Genomic DNA, 12,388 nt, shown 5'->3' on the forward strand with positions numbered 1-12,388 from the left:
CAAAAAGCGGCTAGTGGGTTTGAACTTCCAACCTTGTGATTAATAGTCCAGTGCTTATCATACAGTACCACACCAGGACTCTAACCTAGTATGAGGGAGCTTTACAGAGTTCGTAGCTATCTCTGTTGCTCAATTTTTAGCCAAACAATAGATAGACCTGTAAGAGGCATAATTACACTAGTGAGGTCTGCACACCTTAGCATAATCAACCATTTGAGATCCAAAGGGCAGCATTGACTCAAGGACAAAGTTCAGAAGGATTAAGAAAGAAGAAGGAATGAAACAAGCAAACAAAAAAAACCCAGGTAGGAAGTAGGAATTGCTGCTGATTGTAAAACCCATCATCTGTTCTATAAACTTTCACTCAATTCACAATAAAAAGCTGAAAAAAGTTCATGGAAAAATTCCATTATCTGATAATTCCTTCTTTTTGAAGCTCCTTCATGTGTGGTCTAGGCTGAATATTCTGTTATCACTTGAGAAGGCTGTCTATGCTGCTGTTGGGTGAAGTGTATTAGAGATGTCTGTGAGATCTACTTGATTTATGGGATTGTTCATATCTTCTATTTTCTTGTGAACTTTGTTTAGTTATTCTGTTCGTAATTGAAATCTCCAACTTTTGTTTTTGTTGTTGAACTATTCTTCCTTTCAATTTTGTCAGTTTTTGCTTTATGCATTTTTGGGATGCTGTTATGTGTGTATGGTAATTTACATTTCTGTATTGTTTGGATGGATTGACTCTTTTATCATTATGAAAAATCTTTCTCTAGTAATATTATTTGGCTTCAAAATATGTTTTGTCTGATATTAATACAGCAACTCTTGTTTCCTGTTTGCATGTTTGACATTTTTCCATCTTTTTACTTTCAACCAATTGGTATCTAGTGAGAAATTCTTATCACACCACCTGAGGCCTCAGTTTCATATTAAATTATTATCATTATCACTTTGATTTGAGATTGTGTGTTGCTGATTAACTACTGCTGATATAATTTTTTCCTTCTCCTTGTTTTAGTGCCCTGTTCTGAGAGTCTATAATGAATTATGTCACTACTGGAGTTGTAGAATAAGCACTGGACTGCTAACCACAAGGCCTACCAGCCACTCCTTGGAAACCCTACACAAGGTCTCTATGAGCTGGAACCAACTTGAAGACACTTAACAATAGCATCAATGGAGAAAAGATTGAAGTTGTCAAGGACTTCATTCTTCTTGGATCAACTATCAGCACTCATGGAAGCAGCAGTCAAGAGATCAGACGACGTATTGCATTGGGCAAATCTGCTGCACAGGAACTTTTTAAAGTGTTGAAGAACAGAGATGTCAGCTTGAGGACTAGGGTGCGCCTGATCCAGGCCATTGTGTTTTCAATAGCCTCATATGGATGCGAAAGCTGGACAGTGAATAAGGAGGATCGTAGAAGAATTGATGCCTTTGAGTTGTGGTGTTGGAGGAGAATACTGAGAGTGCCATGGACTGCCAAAAGAACCAATAGATCTGTTTTGGGAGAAGTGCAGCCAGAGTGCTCCTTGGAGGCCAGGATGGTTAAGCTTCGTCTCTCCTACTTTGGACATAATGTCCGGAGGAAACAATTGCTGGAGAAGGATGTCATGCTGGGTAAGGTGGAGGGTCAGAGAAAAAGAGGAAGACCCCCAACGAGATGGATCAGCCAGGTGGCATCATTGATGGACTCAAGTGTGGCAGCGGTAGTGAGGTTGGCCCAGGATCGGACATTGTTTCGTTCTGCTGTACATGGGGTCGCTATGAGTCGGTTCCTACTCGATGGCACCTGACAACAACAAGGAGTTAGAAACAGGTGGGCATTGTTTCCTGGCCTGCAATAGTGAGGAAAGTCATGTTACTTCCCCAGACTCTTAAAACAGCTGACACCAAATTCTGATGATTCTGAGTCTGGAGTGTTAGCTAAGGGCTGCCATTTTCCATGTGGATTCGGGACAGTATTCAGTGGTGTTACATTATCTGCTCTGAATGTTAGAGTGGAAATTCAGGGTCCTTCAGTGACTAATGAGTACCAACTATGCAATCGTTAATGGGTACCTGAGGATGCCTGTCATCCCACCTCCATCTCCCTCACCCCTTACGGGTCTGGAAAGTGAGTGGGGGGGCAACAATAGAAGTGCTGGAATGCTCCAGGGTGGGGCTGACCCTCATATCCCTACTAAACATTATTCTCCTTTTTCTGAGACAAAGAGATTAACTTCAAGAAAGATCGAAGTTTCTCTCTGGGCCCCAGGGCTGAGCGGCTTTTCTTTTGCACACTAAAGGATTAAAAAGGTGTGTCCCTTTCCTACGTGCCCACCTCCAATCTGCTCACCTTCCCAACAAGAGGGGAAGGTAAGAAGTTTTCCCGGTGTGTTTTTCTTTGTGACGACATGATATGACAGGTTGATCAATGGGGGAAAACCCCATGTGAGACCACGCCTCTTGTGTACATTCCCAATATTTGCTATAAGTAGGGCTATCCCAGCTACTGTCGGAACATAACAGCACTCCCAGCTCTGGGTACCTGCACCGGGCACATCTGTCTTTGAGCTAAACATGATGTGCAGTGGCAAGAGTCTGCTCGTGGCCGCGTTGACGGCGGTGCTGCTGCTCCACCTTGGCAGCAGGGCAGAAGGTAAGTGTCAGTTGCTTTTTTGGCACCAGAGGGAGAACTGTGTTCACTTTCCTCAAGGCCTTGAGATCATAAAAAGTCTACTAGAGGGAGTGATGGGAACTACCAGCGTAATGCTGGTCACTGGAGGAGGGAATGGTCACTGCTTCTGGCCAGGCCCTCCTCCCTGCTGTCCATCCTAGCAGAATCTGGGTCAAGAGGGTTCCTAGAGACTCCTGATCTTCAGGACAAAGTGATATCCATAGTGTGCAATGATCAGTAAGTGGACTCATTCTGAAATGGGGAGAACATGGCCCTTCCCCCAACTTTCTCACCTCCCAATTAGATAGCTTTCATAAAGTCCCCAAATCCTTCTGCTGTGGGACAGGCTATGGCAGGGACTTCATCTCCTTGCAAGGTCTCGGAGACGTCGCTTCTCAGCTTTGAGATAACATTTATCGCTTCCTTGAGAGCAGGTTGCTATTTAACTTGGGGGAGTGTCTACAGATTGCTTTATTACTGCTAGAGTACATCATTTTTAGCAGTAGGGGAGTTCCTGAAAAAGTGCATGTTGGATTTTTATAAGCAAAATTAAAAAAAAATCCTGTTAGCTAACGTGACAATTTTGAGGTGCGTTAGCTGGTTGTTGTTGTTGTTGTTGTTGTTGTTAAGTGCCGTCGAGTCGGTTCCAACCCATAGCGACCCTGTACAGGGTTTCCGAGTGTGTAAATCTTTACGGGAGTAGAAAGCCTCATCTTTCTCCCGCGGAGCGGCTGGTAGTTTCGAACCGCTGACCGTAAGGTTCACAACCCAATTCGTAACCACTACGCTACCAGAGCTCCGTGGTAGCACCTAGAAAAATCATGTTTTCCTTCATAACTTCTCGTTCTTCCTCAGTTTCCCATCTTCAGTAATTAAAGAATAGATAAAAAGTTCCCAATATACGTGCTTGCTGAATTCGGAAGATTATTAACTACGGTTTCTTAAAGTGTGTATGCGGGTGGTCCAGGAGAGGGGGACCCCATAATCTTGAGTGATTCTTGAGAACTGAAATAAAACTCTGTCAACTTATGTTTCTTACTAAAGATGTTGTTTATAAGAAGCCATGAGTTTCTAAATTGTCTTACTGAACCAACCTTTCCCAGCATGCAAAAATATTTAATTGGGAACGATGTTAAATGGGATCTCTTGGAAAACATACATGTCTCAAAGATACTGTAACTTGTCTATTGAATAATTTCATCATCGTATAAACCAAATTCAGCGGAGTTTTCATATCTTCTTGTAGTTCTATGATATCTCTCACCTACCCGCTACAGTGGAGTTGATTTCGCCTCATAGTCAATCTATCACACATTATGTTAATTCATGTGGGTTCAATTCCTCTCATGTCTCTTTCAGCAGCAAGCAACTTTGACTGTTGTCTACAATACAGAGATGGCCTCATTCCTCTCAGACACATCGTGGGCTTCACGCAGCAACTGGCCAATGAAGCTTGTGATATTGATGCTATCATGTAAGTTACCTGTTTTCATCCAGTGGTATCAGGAGTTCATGACAATTCCAGCTATTAGAAAGTAGTCCTCCATGGAGTTTCACTCAGAAATCACTGAAGCACAGACACTTGTTTTAGTAGTACGTATCAACTTCTGGTGTGTTGCGGTAGGATCAGTATTGCACTTCGAACCACAAAGTCGGCAGTTCAAACCTGCCAGCTGCTCCTTGGAAACCCTATACAACATTGCTATGAGTCGGAACCGACTTGACAGCACTTAACAACAATAACAGCATCTATGTCAAAGTTTATATTAAATAGGAAGGAATTAGGAAAACATAGCAAAAAAAAGTAGTATATAGTATAGGGTGAAATCACTTTCTAAGGTGAAATCGTAAGCTATTATATGCTACCTTAGGAAAATATAGCAGTAAAATTATTTTCAGATGTGAGTTTTGAGATGACCACTTAAATTTTTTTTTTTTTTTTTTTTTGCTGGAAAATGATTGGGGCTGTAAATAAAATCCATTTAATTTTTATGGTCACCGGAAACATTCCTGATTTACATATAACATTACATTTTGGAATGATATACATTCCTGGTCAAATGCACAAATATTCCATGTAACCAGAGGCAGCAAAAAGAACCAAAATCATCAAGTCACATAGTCAGGATAACAACCAGGGACTAGCTCTCCATCATGCCGTAGCCCTTTGTTAAATTTCAGGAAAAGGCTGGGAGAATCACTTTCATCAAGCCCCAAGCTTTATCAGCAGCACTTTGGGATTTTTGTTTTTTGCATTTTATTTCACTTCTTCAGCTGAAATATTAAAAAACATGTTGAGAAATTAATTGGACTTTCAAGTTGCTATTGCACATCCTGTGTGTGTGTGTGGGGGGGGGCTGGAATTAAGAACTCTTTAAGCACAAATAAACTTTTCTGACTTCCTCCAGCTTTCACACAAGGAAGAGATTTGCCATATGTGCAGACCCCAAGAAGATGTGGGTGAAACAAACTGTGCAACTCTTAAGGTATGAACCCTTCCCATTCAGGGAGCTTGTGCAACATTAGGGTATCATAGGCTCACTGGGTTCTGGAGTTTAAGCACTGTGTAAGGTTTTTAAGGGAAAACTTGAGCTGGATCATGAAAATGAAGAACGCACTTTGCCCCACTTCTTCATTATTGTAATTACTTTTAAAATTAAGTAATTCCTCACACGCTGTATTAACTATTCCTGTCCATTGGCTGTGCACCTCTGAGGTGGTGCAAATTGTTGTTTGCATGACCCCTAACTGAAAAGTTGGTGGTTCAAACTCATCCAGAGGCATTTCAAATGAAAGGTCTAGTAGCCTGCTTCCGAAAGGTTTTATCACGCAGTGCAGTTCTGCTTGCTAACACATGAGGTCTTTGTAATTTGAGTTTGTTTATTTTTCAGTATGCGTTTGAGAGTCACTAACTTGTTGGTTTTTCTTGCAAAGATGCTTCCTATTTATACAATTTGCAGACAGACATTTGATTGTTAGAAAAATGAAAAAGCAAAGATGAGTTAAGAAGAGAATAGTGGTTCTGGATTGCATTGATGATAGTTGTTGTTGTTGTTGTTGTGACGTGCTGTCGAGTGGGTTCCAACCCATAGTGACCCTGTATATGGTTTCCGAGGAGCAGCTGGTGAGCTTGAACCACCAACCTTGAAGCTCAGAAGACTTTGCTGACACATTAATTATCCACAACTCTGCACCAGGACTCCATTAATGATAGTTGTTGATGTTAAGTGCCGTCCAGGTGACTCCCACCAATAGCGACCCCGCATAGGGTTTCCAAAGGAGTTCTGGTAGCGTAGTGCTTACAAATCGGGCTGTGAGCCTCAAGGTCAGCAGTTTGAAACTACCAGTGGTTCCGCGGGAGAAAGATGAGGCGGTCTGCTCCCATAAAGATTTATAGCCTCGGAAACCCTGCGTAGGGTCACTATGAGTCGGAACCGACTCCACGGCAAAAAACAACATAGGGTTTCCAAGGAGCAGCTGGTGAGATTGAACCACCAACCTTGCAGCTCAAATGACAGCAGTCTGATGCATTAGCCACAGTGCCACACCAGGACTCCTTAATGATAATAGACATTATATTAATGGACAGAAGATATTCAATGCCAGTGTCATAGACACTGAACTTGTAGGCACAAGATGAGTGTTCATATCCTGTTTCTGTCACTCACTAACTGAATTATGGTGGGCAAAGTTCCCACTCTCAGAACCTCAATTTCCTCATTTAGATGCACTCAGAGCTACCTAGCATCATGAGATGAGGTTAAGGGCATGGAAGATGCCTTAGGTACCAAAGGCTTTGCTTATTCTCTACTTTCGTTTTCCTTTACAGTAAGCGAGTCAGAAAGATGTGAAAACAGATGCACTTTATGATTGGAATTGGACACAGCTCAAGAAGAAGAACCAGATGGGACTTATGCTTTCACTTGCATACACATCACTGTGGATTTATCACGTCTCTGATTTGGACCTCACTGGACTTGTCCAATGAACGAAGTTGATTCATATTGCATCATTAGTTTATGTTTGCTTTGTTAAGCATCACATTGAAGTCTAACTCTATTTGAAGTTATTTATAGATGTAGATTTTTCTGTATTTCGCTATTTAATTCTCAACTTTTTCTTTAAGCTATTTGGTTTAGTATAGGTATAAAATATTGGGGGTAGGGAATGAAATTATATGGGCTTTCTTATAAACAACAAGCTATTTAACAGTATAAAAACTATTTAAAACTCTTATATGTGTACAGTTTTGTCTAAGTTGTTGTTACTACCTTATGAAAGAGAATAATGTTAATAAAAAAAAGGGTACATATTGAAAATAAATGAAAGAACCCTAAAATTGGTTGAGTTGTATGGTATTTATTAAAATGTGTGTTTTGAAAAGCATTTAAACACATATTAAATGTAAACAATACCTGAAAAGCTGTATTCCCCATTTACATTTGCCTTGCATCTCTCTTGCTCTCTCTTGCTCGCCTATAAATTCTATAGAAATTATAATGGAAAATATTCTTGATGGAAAGTCTTCTAAACTAAAAATTAGATCAAGTATCTGAGACCTATACTCCAATGCTTATTGATATAAAACCTTTTTTCTTTTGTTTTTGACTAAAACATAGGCCTATCAGAAACACAATACAAGGTCACTATAAGTTGAAATTGACTCAATGTCACTTAACAACAACAACATATACTTTTTGAATATAGAAACACCCTTCCTATTTAGAAAATATCTTGAGAAAGTTAATTCATTGTTCTTTTACCAGTCAAGGAATTTAGAATGATAATTTCATCATAGCAACATTTCTCCACTTTAAGGTGAGAAGTTTCCAGAAAAAAAATGATTACTCAAAGTTTTCTTAGAAACAGACTGTCTTATTAATCCAAGGGATACTTCAAACATGTAAAACCTATCAATAAGGCAATAGGACCCTGAACCAATATAGTTTTGGTCTCAATGTCTAAAATTCATGGATTGCCTTGTCACAGTACTCTTTTTGCCTCAAATTTCAAAGGACAAGAAGGATCAGTGGAAGCAGACCCTAATGATTCAACATAAACGCCAGATGCACAGATTCATCAAGCAAGGCAGTGGTAGGTGTTTTGGTGCTGAGCTAAGACTCTATAAAGTGTGTTCATTGGCCCTGAAAGCATCCGTGTGCCCAGAAATAATCACACTGAGTCATCAGGGAAAGTATGCTCAATATCCTGTCTGTGTATTCATTAAACATAATGCCTATTAAGTACCAGGCACTCTTGCCAAGTGCTAGAAAGATAAAAGGATTTAAGGCTTGGTCCTTGCTCTTAGATAATTAGGGCTGAGCAATGTTGCCAGAGGGAGAGGGTTAAAAAGTAAACCAGCTCTTACAACACATGGTAGTAAGCACTTTAATAAAGAGAGTTACAGGGTGTTCTAAGGCACTGTTAATAGGGGCTTCTAGAGGTAAAGACACTGAGGTTGAAACATATGAAATAGTCAATATTCTTTGCTTTGGACTTCTGAAAATGGCCATTTCATAAAGTTCAATTCTTGAGCTTTGGATTGAACTATCGGAAACTGCCATTTTCAGAAGTTTGAAAGGGTGAAGGACAGGAGGAGCTAACCAGTTTGGAAGGTGGCATCGGAGGTGTTTAGAAACATCCAGGGGGTATGTTTGAATGTCACAGCATCTGAGACGGAGTACTACTGGCATTCTGTGGGCAGGAACTAGAGATTCACAGGATATTCCTACACAATGAAGAATTGTCCCTCCCAAAATGTCAGTGGTGTCACCATTGAGCAATACAGGGTGAAGCAGAATGTATGCAAGTCGTGGGGGTAGGGGTGGAGCAGCTGTCAATGAAGCGAAACTGTTACCTCAACAAGTTACTGAATAGTGGTTTGAAGCATGGGAGTACTGGAAAATCATCCAAGAAGTCAAAACAAGTGTGGTCTTTGTGTGGCAGTGGAAGGAAGGTGGGGCAGACAGGAAGCAGAGGTATCAGGAGAAGACTGAAATGATGGAGATGAGAAATAGTGACACCTCAAAGTTGGTGCAAACAGAGAGTGCAGAGAAGGTGGGTAGGTTTGAGAATCCTGAGAATCATCTCCCTCCAGTCACACTTTCTAAGGGGAGTGCAGCAAAGATGGCCATCGTCAGGGGCTGGCAGACTTGGTGGCTTCTGGTAAGTCTCGTAGTGACCCTATGCACAACAGACTGCCTAATCTTGTGCCACCTTCACTGTTGTTGTGTTTGAGCCCACTGTTGCTGCCGCTGTGTCAATCCATCTCATTGGGATGGGGATGGGCTCTTCCTCTTTTTCACTGCCCTTCCACTTTTTCAAGCATCAGTCCGTCTCTAGGGACGAGTCCCTCCTGAAAACAAGTCTAAAGAATGCAAGACGAAGTCTCGTCATTCTTGATTCTAAGGAACGTTCTGGGTGTACCTCTTCCAAGACAGATTTGTATTTCTGGCAGTCTGTGGTACTTTCAATGTTCTTCATCAACACCATGATTCAAACATATCAATTCTACTTTTTTCCTTATTCATTGTCTGGATTCCCATGCTTATAAGGCAATTGGAAATACCATAGTTTAGGTCAAGCACAGCTTAGTCCTCAAAGTGAGTCAGAAAACTAGCAGATTCTGGTACTCTGAAAATGCCTGATTCTTTTGGGGCCAAGAGTGGATGGAAACTGAGGGCTTCAGGACAGAATGTCCCTTAATTAATCTATAATGACAACAAGCAAGTGCTAAACCAAGTGCATGGGCAGCACATAAGAAGACCAATGTACTGCCTGCCCTTTGTAAGCAATTTGTTCTCAGTTGTCATGGAGTTGATTTTGGCCCATGGTGATGCCATGCGTGTCAGAGTAGAACGGAGATCCATAGTTGGGTTTTCAGTGGTTGATTTTTTCAGCAATAGATCATCAGACCTTTATTCCATGGCGTTGCTGGGTGGGTTCAGACTGCCAAAACGTTCATTTAGCAGCTGATTGAAAACTGCTTGCACCACCATATATAACTCTACACGAGGGGCCTCAAAAAGTTCATGGACAAATTCCATTATCTTTTAATTCCATTTTTCAAATATCCTTTTGGAGCCACCGTGTTTATATATGTTTGAGTTGTCACAGCATCTGAGGGTGGAATACTACAGATTTTACTAGAGGCCTTCGTACAGAGGGAACGAAAACATTGTAGTTGTCAAAGATTTCATTTTTACTTGGATTCACAATCAATGCTCATGGAAGCAGCAGTCAAGAAATTAAACAATATATTACCCTTGGAACATCTGCTGCAAAAGATTTCTTTAGAGTATTAAGCACACCTGATCCAAGTCATAGTCTTTTCAATAGCCTCCTATGCATGTGAAAGATGGACAATGAATAAAGAACACCAAAGAAGAATCGATGCCTTTGAATTATAATGTTGGTGAAAATACTGAGTATACCACAGACTACCAGAATAACAAACAAATCTGTATTGAAAGAAGTACAGCTAGAATGCCCTTAGAAGCAAGGATGGTTAAACTTTGTCTTATGTGCTTTGGATATGTTATAAGGAGAGACTACTCCCTGAAGAGAAGGAGCTCTGGTAGCGTAGTGGTTACAAATCGGACTATGACCTTCAAGGTCAGCAGTTCGAAACTACCAGCTGCTCCACGGGAGAAAGATGAGGCTTTCTGCTCCCATAAAGATTTACAGCCTCGGAAACCCTGTTCAGGGTCGCTATGGGTCGGAACTGATTTGATGGCACTTAACAACAACAACAACTACCTGAAGAAAGACATCAGGCCTGGTAAAGTAGAAGGTCAGTGAATAAGAAGAAGACCCCAATGACATGAATTGACACAGTGGCTGCAATTTTGGGCTCCTACACCAGTGATTGTGAGGATGGGGCAGGATTGGGCTGTGTTTCATTCCATTGTAAGTAAGGGCGCTGTAACTCAGAACCAATTTGACAGCACCAGCTCTGGTAGCATAGTGATTGTGAATCAGGATGCAAACCGCAAGGTCAGCAGTTCGAAACTACCAGCTGTTCCGAGGGAGAAAGTTGAGGCTTTCTGCTTCAGTAAAGATTTACAGCCTCGGAAACCCTGTACAGGGTCACTATGAGTCAGAACCGACTCCATGGCACATAACAACAACAACAACAACAACAACAACAACAACATCAACAAATCCATATATACATAATCAGTCCTGCCAACTTCAAGATAAAAAAATGTTTTTCAGCACATCAGAAAGCTCTCTTATGTCCCCTACTTGATCTATACAGCCCAAGGGTCTGGCTGCTCTGACCTATTTCACCATAGGTTAGTTTGGCTTCTTTTTGACTTCATATAAATGGAACTCTGAAAAATATACAATTTGGTGTCTGACTTCTTCCATGAAAATGGTATGTCTTTTTAACTTATTTTTAGTTACACATGTAAAATGTGAATTCATCCTCGCTCTTAAATTCAAATAATAGCAGTAAAATAAAAGTCTCCTTTGATCTTTCACCAGCTACTCCATAGAATAGCTCCTCAGGATGATCTTTTTCTCTCCTGGGCTCAGGAGCCCTTTGTGTTTATGCAATTGTTCAGAGAACACAGGCTTCTACAACAAATTTACAACTAGAATCTAGTCCTGTCTCCCTGGACTTACTCTCAGGTTCTCTGACAGGAACACATTTTTCAAAATTTGTCATACATTATTCAAAAGTTCTTATGCAAAACAGCTGATCCCCATCCAGAGTCCTGGTCTGGGTATTTAACTTGTTGTTGTTGTTATGTGCTGTGGAGTTGTTTCCGACTCATGGTGACCCTGCATAGGGTTTCTGAGGCTGTAACTCTTTACAGGAGCAGAAAGCCTCATCTTTCTCCCACGAAACAGCTGATAGTTTCGAACTGCTTACCTTGCAGCTCGCAGTCTGATTTGTAACCACTACACTTGACTTGCTGTACTCTCAGGCAAATCTGTTGCAAAAGACATCTTTAAAACATTAAAGAGTAAAGATGTCTCTTTGAGAACTAAGGTACTCTTGATCTAACCTATGGTATTTTCAGTGGCCTCATATGGGTGTGAAAGCTGGACAATGAAAAAAGAAGAAAGGTTTCATTTAAGTTATGGTGTTGGAGAAGAATCTTGAAAACACCCTGGTATACCAGAAGAAACAATTCTGTCTCGGAAGTATACCCAGAATGTTCCTTAGGATTAAAGATGGCGAGACTTCGGTGTTGGTACTTTGGACATGTTGTCAGGAGAGACCAGTCTCTGGAGAGGGACATGAAGCTTGACAAAGTGTAGGGTCAGCAAAAAAGAGGAAGACTTTCTTCCCTCAACAAGATGGATTGACACAATGGTTGCAATAATGGACTTATATGTAGGAACCATTGTAAGGATGGCACAGGACTGGGTAGTGTTTCATTCTGTCATGCACAGGGTCACTGTGATTTGGAACTGACTTGATGGCACCTAACAACAACAATTCTTAGGACTGTCTCCAGGTTCTTGGGCACCTCACCAGTGCTTCCCATTCATGTTGACCGCTACCAAGTAGTCAGATCAGTTACGGAAGGGAGAATGTTTACTGAAGCTGAAAATCTGTATGTCATTGATATATGTAGGCTCTCAGTAGCTGTAGGAGTATTTGAGCAGGGTAATAAAACCCTTTGCCTCTGATTCATTGCATTCTGACTCATACTGACCCTACAGGGAAGAGTAGAACTGCCCTTTTGCATTTCCAATGCTGAAAATCTTTACAGA

At 41.0% G+C, this 12,388-nt stretch overlaps 1 protein-coding gene across 2 annotated transcripts; it reads left to right on the forward strand.

The window, feature by feature from the left end:
• The first annotated feature begins 2,559 nt into the window (after window positions 1-2,559).
• On the forward strand, window positions 2,560-6,507 carry CCL20 (chemokine (C-C motif) ligand 20). Of its 2 annotated transcripts, none has more exons than XM_006861910.1 (4): window positions 2,560-2,638; window positions 4,019-4,130; window positions 5,065-5,142; window positions 6,486-6,507. In XM_006861910.1, exons 1-4 carry the CDS (start codon window positions 2,560-2,562, stop codon window positions 6,505-6,507), a joined length of 291 nt encoding a protein of 96 aa, XP_006861972.1. The 2 variants fall into 2 exon arrangements, with proteins under 2 accessions (XP_006861972.1, XP_006861973.1); XM_006861911.1 differs by having other exon boundaries at window positions 2,563-2,638; window positions 4,016-4,130.
• Window positions 6,508-12,388: the final 5,881 nt, after the last annotated feature.

This window comes from Chrysochloris asiatica, unplaced genomic scaffold (genome assembly GCF_000296735.1).
Source record: "Chrysochloris asiatica unplaced genomic scaffold, ChrAsi1.0 scaffold00044, whole genome shotgun sequence".
In the NCBI taxonomy this organism is placed as follows: domain Eukaryota; kingdom Metazoa; phylum Chordata; class Mammalia; order Afrosoricida; family Chrysochloridae; genus Chrysochloris; species Chrysochloris asiatica.